The sequence below is a fragment of the Ixodes scapularis genome, unplaced genomic scaffold (assembly GCF_016920785.2).
Source record: "Ixodes scapularis isolate PalLabHiFi unplaced genomic scaffold, ASM1692078v2 PGA_scaffold11__112_contigs__length_91849675, whole genome shotgun sequence".
Classification (NCBI taxonomy): domain Eukaryota; kingdom Metazoa; phylum Arthropoda; class Arachnida; order Ixodida; family Ixodidae; genus Ixodes; species Ixodes scapularis.
This window is the reverse complement of record NW_024609837.1, coordinates 28957907-28975437: the sequence shown is the minus strand read 5'-3', so window position 1 is coordinate 28975437 and position 17531 is coordinate 28957907. Positions and strand designations below refer to the sequence as shown.

Genomic DNA, 17531 nt, shown 5'->3' with positions numbered 1-17531 from the left:
GTTTGGATTTTGAATAACTGTCTACTTGTGCGCTGGTTCGTAATGATGCCTTACCAACTCGCCCAATCTGCAGTATTAACAAACTAGTGTAGCGCAGCTCCAAATGTTCACAGAGAGACGCCCTTTGGTATAACGAGACACGAAGGTTCTTTACTTTGACTTCTGCGCGCGCATCACTGTACTGCCCTCACTATCTATGCTACAAAATCAGACCCGGAACTTTTTGATCACCCCTCGTATAAGAAGACGTAACCCTAGGATATAGTCCGGAACAAATTTTTCAACGCTTTAGACGCACTTTTGACGTCTCTACAACTTCTAACATGTTCAATATTCAATTCAGTGTATTGAAGAATTGCATAAAATACTCTTAGAAACCAAAACCTAGTACTGCAGAGCCCTCCTACCGACAAGTCCAGTAAATTCTCGGGCAGCTCTGTGGCTTTTTGGCAGTCGATACCTGGCAACACCGTCCACCTGATAGCCGTAGACATGTACCGAAACAGCCAACAGTTTTCTTTTTCATACATTCAACTTAGATCAGGTACAAGCAACCAAGTAGCCCACAAAGAGCAAGCAAACAATGCCACAAAATTAGGGCTGTGCGAATATTCGAACAGTAGTTCCGAATAATACACTATTCGATATTCGCTTCGAAAAGAACTGCACTATTCGCGTTTTTCGAAGTGTTAATTGCGGCGGGTTAGCCCCGTTGAGTGCGCTTCTTTCCAAGCACCGGTGCGCAGCGGAGAAGCAAACCCTGCGGAAGTGAGCTCCGCGGGTGTTGCTTCTCCGCATTACATTGGTGCTCGCTAAGAAGCGCGCTTAACGGGGTAACCCGCCGCGATAAACAATATCGTACTCAAAAAAGCATACATTCAAAGCGGGATGGTGCACCCGTGCCGACTGTATTTGAAAATAAATGGAAACTTTGTGAATGCGTATATCTACAATGTAGTAAGTTTCAAAATTAAACTTTTATGGAAGAGTATACTATGTTAGGCAGAGATGCTTTTACAACCTGTGTTCATCATGCGCGACTCATTCTTTTTTAACTTGAGTTTAAAGAAATATTTGATATATCAAGATTTGTAAATTCACTCAATTGGTATAGTTGGCCATCTGTATAAGATTCATTTTATGTCAAAAGCGTCGTTTACTTGCCATCCCAAGACACCAGGCCTTCCGAGATCACAGTTCATAAATTTAGATAATGCTTAGCTTATGAATGAAAAAGTGGAATGACCTTTACAGGTTTAGCTGGGTTTTCGTCTAAGCATTATGCAATGGTAGTGAAAGGCGTGGAAAAACTATTCGATATTCGAATCGAAAATATTCGGCCAAAACCACTATTCGCTTTGAATTCGCTTCGGGTGCAAAATCCACTATTCGCACAAGACTACACAAAATACAATGAGACGGTTTTGTACGGATCACCTTAAAGACAACATGTACCATGACAGGAGACGCCCCGGAAACAGCAGAAACCACCGACGTGCCAGTCCCCAGACTTCAAGCCGTTTAAAACTAGAGCTCCAAAAACATACAAATAGTATGGCATCCCGTTCTTCAGCCACAGTGCAGTATTCGGCAACACTAAATGCCCATCGTGTGTTCAGCCACATCCATACAGTGGCGAGCTGTGTAGTTGGGAGAGTCATTTCATTTCATTTATTTATTTACCTTGAGGACCAGTGTCCGGGTATTACACAAGGGAGGGTAAGTGAAAAGACACTTGTCTGAACACAAAAGTAAGAATCTAAAAAGAAACATGGTACAAATGTTAAATGGCGTCATGGTAAGAAATAACACCGCACAAAGAGGGCCCGAAGACAAGTGGGAAAACACACACAGCAGAAGCAGGCTAGCTAGAGATTGCCTAGAGTTGTCGACGGCGACTCGGGCTTGGCTTAGAAGGGCTCTGGAGAGGTACAAAGAGTTGCAAACACTGTGCTGTTTGTGTGTGTCTTCCACTTGTACTTGTGTCCCTTTTGCACCATTTTATTTATTCTCCCCTCGAGTGGACATTAGTGGTGCAGAACTATCGATAGTCGCCAGAAATCTGACTATCGATAGTAAAAAAAACTATTGATAGTAAAAAAAACTATCGATAGTCGACTATCGAAAAACTATTGATAGTAATATCGATAGTAGACTATCATAAAACTATCGATAGTAGACTATCGAAAAACTATCGTAAACCTATCAACAGTACTGTCGACGGTTTACTATTGGTAGTTTTGCAACACTAGTAGTTTGCGTCGCTACCTCTTCTCTGTTTCTCGTTTTATTTTTTCAGATGGGATACCCAACTAGCCCGAGCACTTACCATCCCAACTTTGGTTCAGATTTCAGTGATGACGCAGACGGGAGTTTGGGCGAAGAGAGGAGAAAGGGAGGCAAGCGGCGGTGCGGCAACTGTGTTCGCTCTAGTAGTGCAAAACTATCGATAGTACTATCGATAGTATCGATACTCGCCAAAAATCTGACTACCGATAGTAATAAAACTATCGATAATGTCGCAAAACTATCTATAGTCGACTATAGAACTATCGATAGTACTATTGATAGTCGACTATTGAAAAACTATCGATAGTACTATCGACTGTAAACTATCGACAGTTCTGCGACACTATTGATAGTTTTGGAAATATCAATAGTATCAATAGCCGATTCAACGATAGTTTTGCATCACTAGTGGACATTCCACAGTGCATCAGTAAACAGTGAAGGGTCTGAACAACAAGCAAACTAAAAAAGGTAGCGCACGCGCTATGCTAAAACGGTACATCTTTATTAGTTTCGCAAGGAAGCAAAAAGGAACCCCCCCCCCCCCTCCCCCCGCTACAAAAGGCCCGCTTGCCACCAGACTGCCGGCTTCATGGGATGTCCCACGCAGCCGGCTCCTTTGCAGGTGCGACGAAAACCCGGTGCTTCGCACGGCGAGCACACCTCTGGGTCACAACCGTGGTGCTCGCTCTGGCACAAGGCAAGGCTGGTCCTCACTCCGATTTGGCAGAGGCAGCCGCACCTGGGAACCCAAAGGTCAGATTAAACACACCGTCACAGCGCCGCAAACGGACGGCCGTCTTCAAATCAAATTTGGGGGTTTTATGTGCCAAACCAACGACGGGCATCTGGCACGCCCCCACGGAGGACTGGGGAATAATTTCGACCACCTGGAGATCTTTTGACGTGCAACCGAAAGCTAGGTTACATGGCATCTTTTCCGCTATAAGCCTCCGTCACATGGCATATCGGCCAGGATTGGACTCCCGTCTTCATTGGGCACACTAGATTTGTGCTCCGGAGAGCGAGAGTTTGGCACTCCTTTGACTAAACGGAAAGAAGTGCCAACAGAGACTGGCACTCAAGCACGTTTGTCATGCACCCACAGTTTCTTGAAGCACGAGTTGCTTCTTCGTGCTCCATGATGTCATTTCCCCAAGCATGATGGCTGAGCGGACAAAGAAGTTGCCAAGATAAGCGGACAGTCTGGCAGCTGGCCTATTTCAGGCGAAAAATGCCTAGCCCGGCAAGTAATGACAATTCAATTCAAGAAATGAAATATCAAATGGCACTAAAAAAAAAAAAAGCTTGTCCGTGTATCCTGCCTGAAAATGAATTAATGTGCCCTCTATTAAACGTTGGTGTGACAATGGCACAACGTTCAATGGCACATCGTCGTTCTGACAATTGCACATCAACAGGCTTAGGTCACGCTGCGAGACAGAACAACAGAACATCCCCGACAAGTTTGACAATTTTCAGAGTTCACGAGCCAGTCCAAGGACGTTTCATATTTTAATCTAGGCAGGGCTGGCAATAAATAGACGCCGTGGCAACTTTCTGCCTCAACTCGAAGCGACCCTTCAGGAGCATTAAAACACTCTAAGACATCATATGGATTCACTGAATTTATTTACTTTACACTTTGCCATTGCACACATGCGTGGGCATTCTTAATTTATTTTCAGAATTTCAGATTCAGCCAATCACATCCCTGATATTCTCCACATGAATCATAACCCTAATACAATCGCACGGCCACAAGCGGCCCTGCGATGCGACTTGCAGGTTCGGGTGCATCATAATCCCGCGCGCTATTCTTCATTTAGTTACTGCCCTCGAGGGTATGAAGTAGCAGCAACTTGCCCTGGAATTGAATATAAAGGGCCCATGAAACGAATTTTGGGCTGGCATTAATGAATTTAGATTGGTATTTCACAAATAGCATATCGTTTAGTGGGCCAAAAGAAAGAAGGTAGAAAGTCAAAAGCCTGATTTTCGGTACGAAAATTTGAAAACACAACGGACTATTTCGTACCTGCTTCCCTTTGAAAGCTCTCTGCCTTTTCACTGGGATACGGCTGCAGTACCCAAAGCGCGTCACCACTGGGATACAGCCGCAGTGCCCAAAGCGCGTCACCCAGCACGTCACACGACATTGGACCTCACTTAATTCCTTCACCCCTAAGCTGACAGTGCGGAGGAAGTTATGTGCTTGCCGGACCAATCAGCCGCCTCCCTCTCACCACTTCACCTCATTCTCTGCGCGTGGGTTTGCGCAAGGGAGCGTGATCACGTGGCAAAAGTATGGCTTGCCCAACGAGCACGTAGCTTCCACAGCACTGTCAGCTTAGGGGTGAACGGGGTGGGGAAAGTGCTTTTGCCCTAGTTTTGAGTGACGGGCTAATCTTCTAGCTTCTAGGAGGAGAATGGGTACACAAACAAAGGTCCGAGCAAGAGGGGAGTCCCTCCTTTCAGTCTTCTTGAACTGTTTGGTACAACGTGCGATTTGTGAGTTGAGGAAAGCTAAAAAGGCAAAAGTTGAAAAATAGTTTCATGACCCCTTTAACTAGAGAAGATTTTGCAGGATCAAATTTACATACTACCCATGAGAAATGGTCATTGATAGCATTTTCAAAACCTTTTGAAACCCATGGTAAGAGCATGATGCACAAACAATTAGAAAATACACGCAAATTACAAGCGTTCCAGGACGGCTTCACAGGTATGTATTTTCTGATCGCAAGCTATCAAAGGGGAGCACAAAGATGTGCATACCTCACAATCAAACGCATGTGCATCAACCAGCCTTCAACGTGCCCAACGAAATGTGCCAGCATCGCACACTAACGCGTGCAGCTGGGTCACTTACGGAGGGCACTCTCGAAGCCCGCGGTTGCCGAGGACGCAAGGTTCTTGACGGCAGCATCTACTTTCCCTTGGCTCTGGAGGAAGTAGGGCCGGATCAGCCGGGAGTACAGCACCACCGAGCCGTTGCGCTCCGAGGGGAAGAAGCAGTACACCAGGAAGATGATCTGCACGCAACATCCGACCACATGGGCGTGCCGTCACAAGTTTCACACGGCGGTGAGGGAAGCCTTTCTAACGGAATAATGGCGTAGTGATAACTCAATGGCACAAGCTGCATCAAATGTAACAGCCCAAAACTCCCGTCCGAAAATCGGCCAGAAGTTTATTAGGAACGCAATCGACAGGGATGCGAGATTCGTGCGGATGCTCGCTTCACTTGCCAGAAATACTTAACTGAAACCAAAAAATCGAGTTATTGAGCAGGGCATAAAAGCCCGTGTCAGAGTTTGACATTCAGCCTTTTCCAGCCTCGTTCCAATTGACGCGTCAATTGGAATCGATGCTGGCAGCATCAAGCAACTGCAGGAAGTTGGATCTTCATTGAAACGAGCCGTGCAACAATACTGGGTTTAAATGTTTCTCACTTTACACAAACATACTACGCAGACACCCAAGTACACTTGCATGAAATGACCCTGCGCCAAGAGCTTCTTCGTTGCAGTGCGATTTTGAGGGTAAAAATTAACCATTTCTTCCGGGATCTCATTTGCAAAAAAAGCTTCATGGTATAGGTGCTCGATGACAATTGTTGAATGCAGCTCACAGACTGTCACGAGACATGGACTCGTGACAATCTTCTGTCGTGCATCGGCTAATATTCCCACAGTTCTTGCATGCTACACAGTTAGCAATCATGAGTCCATGCAGCAAGACACCGAAGGTCGAGCAGCCAGCAACTGCAAGAGAACAAGCCCTCACCTTGGCCAGCCAGTAGAAGGGAAAATAGCAAAGAATGGAGTCGGCAAAGAAGTCCACGCAGGAGAAGCAGGCAAACACCACCCAGTACGTCAGCCACTTGGTGTCGTCAGACTTGCTGGTCGACTCGATGGCATGCATGCTGCAACAAGACGTCCGTCAATGCCGAAGTCAGACTAGGTGTCTCAGATCTCTTATGAATGTCCACAGGACATCCGTAAAACGTTCGGAACATCAATAAAACGTCAGCAGAACCAAGTGTCCCGCCAGAAGAAGTCCCATCAAGGACATCTACAGGGTTCGCCTTCAGGAAGTTCGGGGTAGGCTGGGCCCACATGTGACTTCAGCCCCAGATACACGGGTCCTTATTTCGCAAGCTGGTTGACAAGACATCTCTTCTTTTCAGTTTTGTATTCTCTACTGTACTAAGAGGCAAGTCGCTCGTCATTGCGCACAGCGAGCGGTCTTCTGAAGCACCCTACCCAAGATGATGGGAACTGCCTTACCAGTGTTGTCCACAGTCCGAGAGATCGCAGCACCCTGCGTATTGATTTTGTTGCTCAGCCCGTCAATTACTTGTGCTCATTTCTTTCTATACTTTCAAACTCTCAACTGACACGATGCAATCTGTCCGTGAACCATATTGTTTTTGTACAAATAGCATAGGCATGGGATAACTCCTCTGAAACTATTTCCCACACATTCACTACCTCATGTCGACAGAGCGCTCTAAGAATGCAGCAGAACTTCCCACCAAGTGATTACAAAAAGTTTAATAATGAGAAATTAATGCTGAGGAAGCTCACTTCAGCCGAAGTATGTGTGAGGCAGTTTTCTACATCGCCTTCTCGTGCCTGCCAGTGAAGTCGCACCACTGGAAAGCTTTACTAGAATGGACAGTTGGACTGCTGCGCAAAAAACACAAGGACACAGAGGAGAGAATTACAGGACAAGGCGCTGACTATCAAACATCTTATTTTGAAAAACATGCGGGCATAGGGTCTTCTTTTTCTTTCACTGTGGGGTCGCTTCTTTCTCGTTTCTTAGAAGGAGAAGTTATCCAAGGTCCAAAAAAGTCCTCTCACTGTCTGAGGTTCACAGATGGTTGGCTCCTTCCTGCGGACACTCATACATCGGACAAACGGGGAGACGCTTAAACATCAGACTTTGCAAACATCACAGTTCATTAAAAGGTGGAGCACACTTCCATTTTGCAATGCACTGCCATGACTGCGGCTGTGAACCACGATTCAGAGGCACAAATATATTGTACGAACACCAAGGTCAGTTCTTGTAGGGGTATAATTGAGGCCAACCATATAGCAAAAAAGAAAACAACGGGTGTGAGCCAACCATCTGTGAACCTCGGGGACAGTGAGATGGCTTTTTGAACCTTGGATAACAAGGTGTTGAACTGGGCGAGTTGGTAAAAGTTTGACATGGTGGGTGTAACAGCTTCCAAAAACGAGGACGAAGAAAGGAACAGACACGACAGGACAACAGCTGTAAAACGAGGACGAAGAAAGGACAGGACAACAGCAGTTATCCTGTCGTGTCCGTTCCTTTCTTCGTCCTCGTTTTTTTAAGCTGTTGCACCCACCATGTCAAACCTTGGACAACTTCTTTGGAGAAACAAGAAGCGACCCCAGAGTAAAAGAAAAAGAAGCCACCCCACAGTGAAAGAAAAAGAAGACCCTATGCCCGCTTGTTTTTCAAAATAAGAAAGTTGATAGCCACTGCCTTGTCCTGTGTGTAATTCTACCCTCTGTGTCCTTGTGTTTTTCACACTGTTTTTCATCATCACTGAAAAGCCGTTTTCTCAATACATATTCTAAATTCAGATATACTAAATACCAGCATGCTGTGAAGAGTGGAAGCCAAGTGTTCAGAAATTGAAGTTAGTAAATGGGTAGCTCAAGAAATCGCTGGAGTACACAAATTGGGCAATTTCTATGACCGCTAGCTAAACAAGTTGGTCAACGAGGGACTTACGAGGCATAAGCGGGAACGGCGAATCCGACCAGGTTGCACAGCAGCTGGGCAAAGTAGCCGAAGATCATGTACAAGGCAAAGAAGCCTCCCAGACCTGCAGAGTGCAGAGCAAGGCAAGCAGAAAATGAGCGAGGACGAGGGCTAGAGGGAAGCTTTGTTCTAGCCTGATCCTTTTGCGGAAACACTGCCTGGCAAAAGGTATTGGTAAAAATCCCGGCAAAGTGTGAATGTCTAATGAGAAGGGCTTCCAGCATCTGGAATGACAATATCTGCCACAGTTCCTAGTCTGCCAGAGGCACAAAAGCAGCACAAAATGTGCAATCAATCGTCGAGAAAAGTAGCATTTGAGCACTGCCTGATGGTTTATTCATCCAGCAATCTTCAGAACAGTTCTTGTCTGCACGAGGTGTCTCACTAAGACTACAGCATACCATCCCTGCATCTGCAGGGTGTCCCCCCAAAATATTTAGGCGTTTTTTTTTCGCCGCAGAAATACACTATGCGTTGCCAAACGCTCCTCTCTCACAAAAGATAGCAATAGAGGTCACAACCAGATGCCAAAGTTTCAGCACGAACCTATATCTTATTCAAAAGTTGCGATTTTCAGAGAATTTCAATGAGAAAATGGGGCCCATTTTCACCTGTTTTCGGTTTCTGGCACCATAAAGCCCCATTCCAGAACTCCGTCGACAGTCATTCTCCCAATGAAATTTTCAGAAAATCACTAAAAAGATAATGGTTCATGCCGAAGCTTTATCATCTGGTTCGGAACTCCAGCGTTACCTTTGGGCAAAGAATAAGTAATCGGTGATTTTCGCGATGGGGAAAACCCTGTAAATTTTATTGGGGGACACCCTCCATAATGAAGATTGCAGTGCAAAAGCTTGAAAAGAAAAACGAGACATTCAAGGGGTATTCTGCTTCCCAATGGTGTTACCCATTGGGCCAACCAGTGCCCAGAGCAGACTTATGCGATACCTCTTTTGTGCAACACTTCATTTATTTTAGCCTACCCCGAGGAACGACTTTTTTCTGTAGCAAGCATATCCCTGTTCGTCTTCACCACTTGTTGATGTTCTGAGCAAGCCTCCGTGTATTCTGGTCACCGGGGGTGAAGACAACATACACGAGGGCATCACGTCTATACCAGTTTCCACCTCAAGAACCGTAGTAAAAAGAGTCCGGCTTCTTGCAGAACATTACTAATATCCCCCTTTATTTGGAGAATTAAGATATAGAGGTAAATTTAAGATTAGATATATGTTATCTTATCAAGGCGTACATGTTCCACACGCCAAAAGCATCTTTCTCCCTCGGACAACCATATCTTGTAAGAACTACTTCATGTTGTGCATGAAAAAAGTGCAAAACTTCCTTTTTCTTGAGGTGAAACCGGGTATAGGTGATCTCCAGCTTGAGCCAAGATGCTGCACGACTTGGTTTTGTTTTGTTTTTACGCCAAGTGACTCTGAATCAATGGCTTACACAGTAAACCAAGACAGGTTCACCTAACCCAATAGACACTAGTGAACAATACTTTAGGATATGGGTTTCCCAAATGGGAATCCAGGGGTTCTTGAGCGTACTACCTTAGGTTCCCCAAGCAGAATTGCCTCCATCATCCTTACCCAAAAATAAAGCGTTTTCCCAGTTTAATTATTAACTTAGCATATCTGTGCTATACACCGACGCACAGCTACGAGCCAAACACAGCTTAATACAAAAGTGTTATTGTTACAACAGCCTGTAGGCCTCTGTACCGCTTAAATGTAACAATGCTGAAGCGGCCAAGCGTGTCGTTTCAAGGCAGACAAGCGTCCCTCGAGACCAGGAAGTTTGAGAACTCTCCTTAGGGGCTCACAATGCACACCTCTCGCGGAAATCGAGCTCACGTCTGCCATCAAATTACACATTTGGAGGTATCAAAGCCAAACCGAGCCACACCCATCGTCGTATACAGCCTGTGGATGCCCAGGTGTTGCTCGATGCTGTGGAACACCAACCGCACCATTGGCGGAGAGGTGTCAATCTGGTGCTGCGTCAGAAATGCAATGGCCGTTATCCGAGAAGCCATTCCGTCCGCTGCTGCGTCTGTCGGAGGCAACCCAGTATTTTGCACCAACCCTCTCTGCACCGCAACGAAATCAGGCGGAGACTGCAGCCCCGATCTACTGCTTCCGGGATCGACCTGGTATGCAGGATTCATTTGGGAACTCAGTTGTGCCAAGAAGGCATCCGCTGCTGCAGAGCCCACCATTGCCGCCTGCTGCGAAGCGATCGACTCTTCCACTCTTGGAGCACCTCTCTTGTCCGGTTGCGTCTGGTTGTTCTGCTGCGCGTTGTCATCCACCGGCAACATCCCGTCTCTTTTAGCCGACTCACTGACCCGACGCCAAGGACTGTCTGACATAGTCGCCGCAAGGGAACTTCACCTGTCCTAGAGCAGTTATCTCAGCCGTAACCGAAATCTCTGTGCTTCTTCCTTTTCTTTCTTTAGTGCGCTTACATCTCAAAGAAATACTGCACTATGTTTAAAAAGCAGATGTCTGGGATTTCACTAGACAACCAGAAAACAAGCTTCTAGGAGTTCATTAATGCTGAAGAAAAATAAGAAAATTATTACTCATAACACTTTTATATATCCAGACTTAGTGGTACAGGGGCCTCCCCCCCCCCCCCCCATACTAGGGTCCCTAGAAAAACTGGCTAGTCCCCCATTTGAACGCTTCTCTCCACGCAGCTAAAGCCCCTTGATAAAGGCTTTTTTTTTTTTACAAGTACCGCAAACCATTGTTATGGAAACGTGCAAGACACGTGCCATGAGCGGGTGCTCCGCCCCCATTCGCTTCCAAAGGCCGCTCGAGACATGGGCCTTGTGCACAGGCGCGTTTGACACTACTTGCAAGACAAATGCAAACGCATCGAGGGGCTAGTGCGACTAATAAGTTACTCATTTAGTGGCTCTACACGCAGCGAGATGGCAGCGCTGTGGATGAAACTGCAGAGGGCGCTGTGCACAATCAGCGTGCTGTTATAGCTGCTACCTTCCTCAGTATCAACAAGCTTAATGAGAAAAGCATTGTGGACTTCTCTGCCTTCTTAGCAAGGACAGGTTTACCTTTGCTAGGCTGTGACGTGCATGCAGTGGCGATAACAACAAGCATACTCAAGTTCTTCATCCTCCTATTCTGCCTTTACACAAAAAGCAATGAATAACGAGAGGGCAGCAAGGCGAGAACGGCTAAAGCTTCTGAACACCAGGGCCCGTTTTCTCGAAGGCGAACCGTGGTTTAAAGTTAACTATTGTCCCTAGAAGGGGGAATTCCAGACCACGTGACTGGGAGAGCAGGGGCGCCGAGGGAGGAGCAGTACCTAGAAGCAAAATGGCCGCGGCGTCGCTTAATGAGGGCTAATAGTTCTGCATGGTTCTGCTGAGCATTCATTTCGATCCGGCTGTTATATTAATGACGCACCATCAACCTATTAGCACGTCAAGCAAAGCGATAGTTCAGAGGGACTACTAAACTAACCGACGGCAGCATTCCGCGAACGCATCACTCTTCAGCAGTCCGGGATCCAAGACATATGGCGGTACATAAGCCTTGCAAGTGTTTTTATGGTGAGTAAAAAAAATGTTTTGCGAACGAGTGTTGGTACACATCGCGACACTGTTAGCGCGAACACGACATCGGCGCATTTTCGCATTTTACTTCTAAACAGTATTAGCGAGCACAAAATTTTTCGCTAACATTATAGAACTCCAATCAGCTCTTTCCGTAGCAAAAATCGCCTGGATGACATCCCTTGGTTTCAAAGAGAAAAACTGGAAAAACCGGCGATCGCTCGTTCGCGGTAACAGTGTCGCGCTCTGTACATATTTATACTAAGACGTTTAATTTGTTACACTATTCACGCCAACTCGTGAGCAGCGATTACTTTGAGGAGAAAGGGGGTTATCCTCAATAAAGTCTTTGTTCCGGGTGAACAGCTGAGACATTGTACTGTTTTTTGTTCACAGTGCACCGACAGTATGCCGACAGCATCGAGGTTTCTGCATATCTTCGATGGCCAGCAATTCAACGGTGACGAGAAGCTTAGCTTCTCGTCACCAGTGAATCGGTTGGGCAAACAGTTGAGATCAGCAGGAATCGCAGAAACGTGCGTCGCAAGGAACGAAACGAGACTACAGCACCGGCGTTGCCAGACTGGAAGAAACACGGGAAAGTTAGGCGTTGTTTATGGCGAAACATATTGAAGGAAATGTTTCTTACATTTTCGAATATTCGTCGAAAAACTCTAGCATAGTAGCTAAAATTTCTTCGTACCATCGGAAGCAAATAAATTGGTCTTCAAGTACAACATTACTATATTTTGACTTAAAATACCATACTAGATCGATGACAACCAGCGGAAAAAGAGGATAAACAAAATGACTGGCTTGTTTCACCGATAGATGGCGCATCTTATTGCCCAATCAAAAATAATTATTGCTGTTCTATATCCAGCTGTTTATTACACTACCTAGGTACTTTTCCCTTCCTAGGCACCGTGGTTTACCAAAATGGGTTTACCATCGCTTCAAGAAAACCGGCCCAGGAGGTGTAAATAATTCATCTGCAAAGTGCTCATTTGCTTGTGATTGTCGTATTTTGTCCAGATTTTTTTTGTAGCTTGGTAACTATCAAATTTTGGCACACCGATTGCTTGCAGCACAGCCACGCGCGTTCATTCCCCAGCAGTCGCCGATGGCGGCAGTGGACGGAAGACTAACCGGTCATTCAAGGGGCCATATCCATACAGACTGGCCTAAGGTGGCCTCAGCTGGTCGAACAATGTTTTAGCGAACACCGACTTTTCATTGAAAGACACTATAGCGAATGGTCAGCCGACGCAAAGCGGCGTTTACGGGTGGGCCAGGTGGGTTAGCATTTTTGTAACAAGCCACCGGAGACTGCCACCGCGAAGCAGCGTGAATGCAGGGGTCGGCGGCTTAACACAGGCCCCACTCATTCGCTGAAATGTCTATTCGCTCAAATGACCGCTGTTCGCTCAAACGTCATTTGCTCATGTGATATAGACCTGCCCAAGACGAGAACCTCTTCATTGGGGGGTTGATATCTCATCCTGTCAGTGATAACATACCGTCAAATACCGCAGAAGAGCCCACTATTAACATTTTCCAAACTTGGGAATTCTGGAAATCCTGCGATTAGCACCTGATTTGACCAAACAAGTGCCCATGCCCAGATTAACCCAGAGCCATATATAGAGAGTGTGGTCAATGGAATGAGCGGGCAGAGCCAGGACGTGCACCAGACACAGAAAGAGGGCCTGACATGCTCTCATGGCCAACCAGAAGCCGAAAAAGAATCTCGTAGCGGTGGTAGCGAGAAACAGTTTTAACAAGTGCGTACGAGTTAAATGCAGTAATTCTTCATAGTTGAAAATATAGTGCACCTGATGTTTCGATTATGATCATGCATAAAGATGCAAGAATCGAATGTACCGCTCAAACGGAGTCTGACCACTCAGACGGCAGACCCCCGGATTGCGTGGATCATTCTGCTATATTTTTATTCTGCATGCCCTTGATCGAAAAATCACATGATCCATATTTTCAACCACCGAGAGTTACTCCGACGCACCTATCAATTTTGCTATTAGCGACCACCAACCAAGGTATTATTCGCGGCTTTTGGCTGACCACGTTAGAATTTGTGAACACGCCCAGCTCGCTCTCGACCAATAGCAACTCCTCATTTGCCTCCTATACTTCCCAGTGTATGGCCAAACTCTATATGCAGCTCTGGATTAACCCATTTTGCAGCGCCGACGCCACCTACTGCCCAAACCTAATTTGCTTGCTTCGCCACGCGCTGCCAGTATTCGATGCAACACAAACGACATCCTCTCCACGAAACGGTCGTCGAGGCACCTGAGTCATTTAAAGAAACTTCGAAACCGCACTCGCTAACGATTATCACCCACAAATGCGGAAGCTGGCTTTGACACTCGGAAGTCATTTGGAACTAGGAAAACCGCTAATGCTAAACAAGAAAGCACCCAGACATTGGCTGCGCGGTGCGTGCTCGCAGGTAGTTCGCGAGCCGAACGAGGCGCACAGGTAGTGCGGCCCACGAAGGCCACTCCTTCCGAAATAGCCGTCCGACCCTCCCTGGGAAATATTTAGCTCGTACCGCGTACAAAGGCAGGTTTAGTCCCCGAGCCCAGGAACTGCCGAGGCCACACTAGCAAAGCGGTGCCCCCGTCAAATGCTCGCCGCAACAGAGCGATCCTGGAGCCATGGACCGATTTCTTTCGTGTCACAGACAGAGCGCGAACACGGCAGGGAGGTCTTTTGTCCCATCTTTGATAACGCGTCGGCGTTTCGTGAGCTACGAGCGTGCACGAGCAGCAGGTGCACGGCGGAAGGCGGAGAGCGCGTGCTGGATAGCCGGACATCCATCCCGTCAGTGAGCCGGAGTTCCTCGCAACACGCCTCCGGCGCAAATGCGCACGTTGAGGAAGCCCGCGGCGAACCGGTTGAAAGAAAATCGTCTGGAGGCTCGGCAAGGTCAGGCCGCCGGCCGCACGCAAACGTCGCGACGCATTTTTCCTCGTCGTTCGGGGGCTTCTTGAGAAATGCACGAACACGTTTCATTGTTCAGCACAGCGACGTAAAAATTACACATAAAAAAAAAACTCCCCCTTATCGGTTGCAGTGACGCCATGCGAAGCTGCACGGCTGTACCAGCTGTACTGGCTGTACTCGCTTCATATCCTCCCATCTCGATGCGCCATGCCAGCAAAGTCAGGTGCGAACGAAGATAACGAAATATAGAAAGAATAAAAAGGCGCTACAATTTGCACGGTGTGCTCAAAAAGGACCGACACACCTCGTAAGACGCACATTTACGCCCCATACACAGAACCGCTTTGTTGTGTCTGAAGATGAAGCGAGCAGCAGAGCAGAGTCGCATGAGAACCCAACCGCAAAATCAGTGCACAAGCGCATCATCAGTCCGGCCCACCCACCTGCATTAAAAAAAAAGAAAAAAAGGGGAAGCGTGCACGAAGAGACAAAGCAAACCCACCCAAACCGATGTAGGACCGTCGAACCCCGGTCTTCTGTTCGGCGAGGTTGAAAACCATTTGCAACCTCTCCGGCAGGCCGGCGATGGCCTTTTCCACTCTGTCGGCGATGTCCTTTGTGTTCACCATGGCTTTGTTGGATGGGGGTTCCTTCCTCGGGCAGAGCGATCCGAAGTTCAGAGTTTGCTGGATCACCGTTCCCAAGTGCCGTCACTTGTCGGCGTGCGCTTCCGTCTGTGCGGATGTCCCCCAAAATGGCGCAGGAAAGATTTGTCCGGCGATTCTCTCCGTACCCCCAAGCGACCGCTGATAAAGCTGCTGCGCGCAGCCCGTACGCATACAGAACACGCACGACGCTACACGGACACACCGAACGCACGCACGCACGCACGGATAGGAGGAGGGTTGTAAAAGAAGGAGGAGGAAACAGCCAAGACGTTTTCTCCTTGTGATGGACCGCGGAGAACCCTACTAGCTACTGAGGCCAATCAGCTTCCACATAAGGATCACGTGCAATTCGGTGAGTGGTGGATGCGTAAGAAGAGCGGAGTCACGTGACAAACTCGTAGCGCTTGATTGGCTGGGATAGTTTGTAACTTCCGCTGCGGTGCGTCTTCTGGTAAAACGGAGGGGGGGAAGAATAGTTCGGACAGTTTAGGTGGTTTCGGGCCGCCGTAGCAGCTGCGGATCAAGCCCTGTGGTGTGCAACTGCTGCAACCCCAGCCACTTGACGAAAGCGCAGGAAAATTGTTATTATACAGCTGTTAAACTTTTTTGCAGCTCGTCGCACTGTACGTTTGGCTTTGCGGCTGGACAAGCTTCACGATCGGTCGGCGTTACGCATTATCCACGAATCTTCTGGGAACATCGTGGCCCAGGAATATTCCTTTCCAAAGCCCCGATTGCATTGTTCCCCGAGAATACTTTTTATCGTCAATGTCGGAAAAATAGCCGGGTAATCAAGAGCTGCTTCTGATAATTTCGAGGGTGTCCAATCTGGAGGGACTTCCCATTGGACAGCCTGGGGCACCCTGCGGACTTCCACTAAATTGATTATATTAAATTTAGAGGGGTGTTGCGAATTTCCGATAGAGTTATTCTGGGGAGGGGGATTGCCGGGTTATTTTGGACAAAGAGCGAGATAATAAAAAGTACAGTACCGAAAACACCAATCACTGATAAAATGATGAGCACAAACTCGTGCAAGTCAAAAAGGGAGACAGAAACAAAACGCATTACTTTATGTTTGTTCTGGCGCTCCAGCCAAACTCTGGGTTCACTTAAAATACTCAAGCTGTTCAATAACTCCTTTGAGCGGGCCTGTATGCGCGCCGTTCACAAGAGTGTGAACGGCGCTCGCGGTTTCCGCGTACCACAGTGGATCGTACTGGAACTACGTTACATGTGGGTGCTCCAATGTGGCTTCTATCATGCAAGTACCAAAAAGTGACAGCGGCCATGGTTCTACACCCTACTAAAAATAAATGTATCTACTTCATATTTTACTTTCCCAGCAGTGGTTATTTTGTGTTATTTTAATTCACTTTTTTTTAAGGATAACCGCATAAAATTTAAACACAAATATTGGCAAAAGTTTTTTTTTTTTTATCTGCCAAATTTTTGCGACAGTAGGCGCAAGCAACTCTCCAATTCAGAACTAAACTATGAAACTAAATATCTACCCATTCCTCTAGGTTACCTCGGGTTACTCTAGGGTTACCTCGGTTACCTTACAGCATCAGAGCCGTATATGTAGAGAGTTTGGCCATTCGTTGGGAAGTATAGGAGACAAATGAAGCGGCGCCATTGGCCGAAAGCGGGCTGGGCGTGTTCCAGGGCGTCTTCAGAAATTCGAATGTGACCAACCAGAAGCCGGAAATAATACCCTGGCGGTGGTCGCAAGAAACAAACCTGATAACTGCATTGGAGTAACTCTCGATGGCTGAAAATATGGTACACGTGATGTTTTAATTACGCTCATCCGAAATGATGGTGGAAGAGTGCGACTAGCGGAAAGATCGACATAATCCTTACGCCAAACGCCGAGCGCCGGGAATCTGCCGTCCGAGCGGTCACACTCTGTCCGCGCAAAACAGAGTTGAGCGGCGCATTCGTTTCTTACATCATTCTGCATGATCATGATGAAACAACACATGCACCCTATTTTTAACCACAAAGAGTTACTACACTTCACTCTTACGCACTTATTAAAACCATATACGAACATAGTCCTTCGATGATCGATCGGCTCAGAATTGTTTCTCGCTACCACCGCTAGGGGATTCTTTTCGGCTTCTGGTTGGTCAAGAGAGCATGCCAATCCCTCTTTCCGAGTCTGCCGCACGCCCTGGCTCTGCCTAGAGCACTATATA

General features: G+C 47.1%; 1 protein-coding gene across 1 annotated transcript; it reads right to left on the bottom strand.

Annotated features, from left to right (window-relative positions):
- Positions 1-2753: 2753 nt before the first annotated feature.
- LOC8034130 (receptor expression-enhancing protein 5) lies at positions 2754-15867 on the bottom strand. Its single transcript, XM_029993680.3, has 5 exons — positions 15162-15867; positions 8068-8161; positions 6079-6217; positions 5162-5324; positions 2754-3031 (listed from the first exon to the last, which is right to left on the bottom strand). The coding sequence occupies exons 1-5, from the start codon at positions 15286-15288 to the stop codon at positions 3003-3005; spliced, it is 552 nt and encodes a 183-aa protein (XP_029849540.2). The 5' UTR covers positions 15289-15867; the 3' UTR covers positions 2754-3002.
- Between the last annotated feature and the right edge of the window lie 1664 nt (positions 15868-17531).

Bases quoted from the DNA above. Each gene is read 5' to 3' on its own strand.
- LOC8034130 (XM_029993680.3), bottom strand. From the start codon at position 15,288: ATGGTGAACACAAAGGACATCGCCGACAGAGTGGAAAAGGCCATCGCC. The intron at 5,325-6,078 runs GTGAGGGCTTGT...TGTTGCGTGCAG, and splicing joins CCTTCTACTGGCTGGCCAAG to ATCATCTTCCTGGTGTACTG. The intron at 3,032-5,161 runs GTAAGTGACCCA...TTGGGTTCCCAG, and splicing joins GGGCTTCGAGAGTGCCCTCC to GTGCGGCTGCCTCTGCCAAA.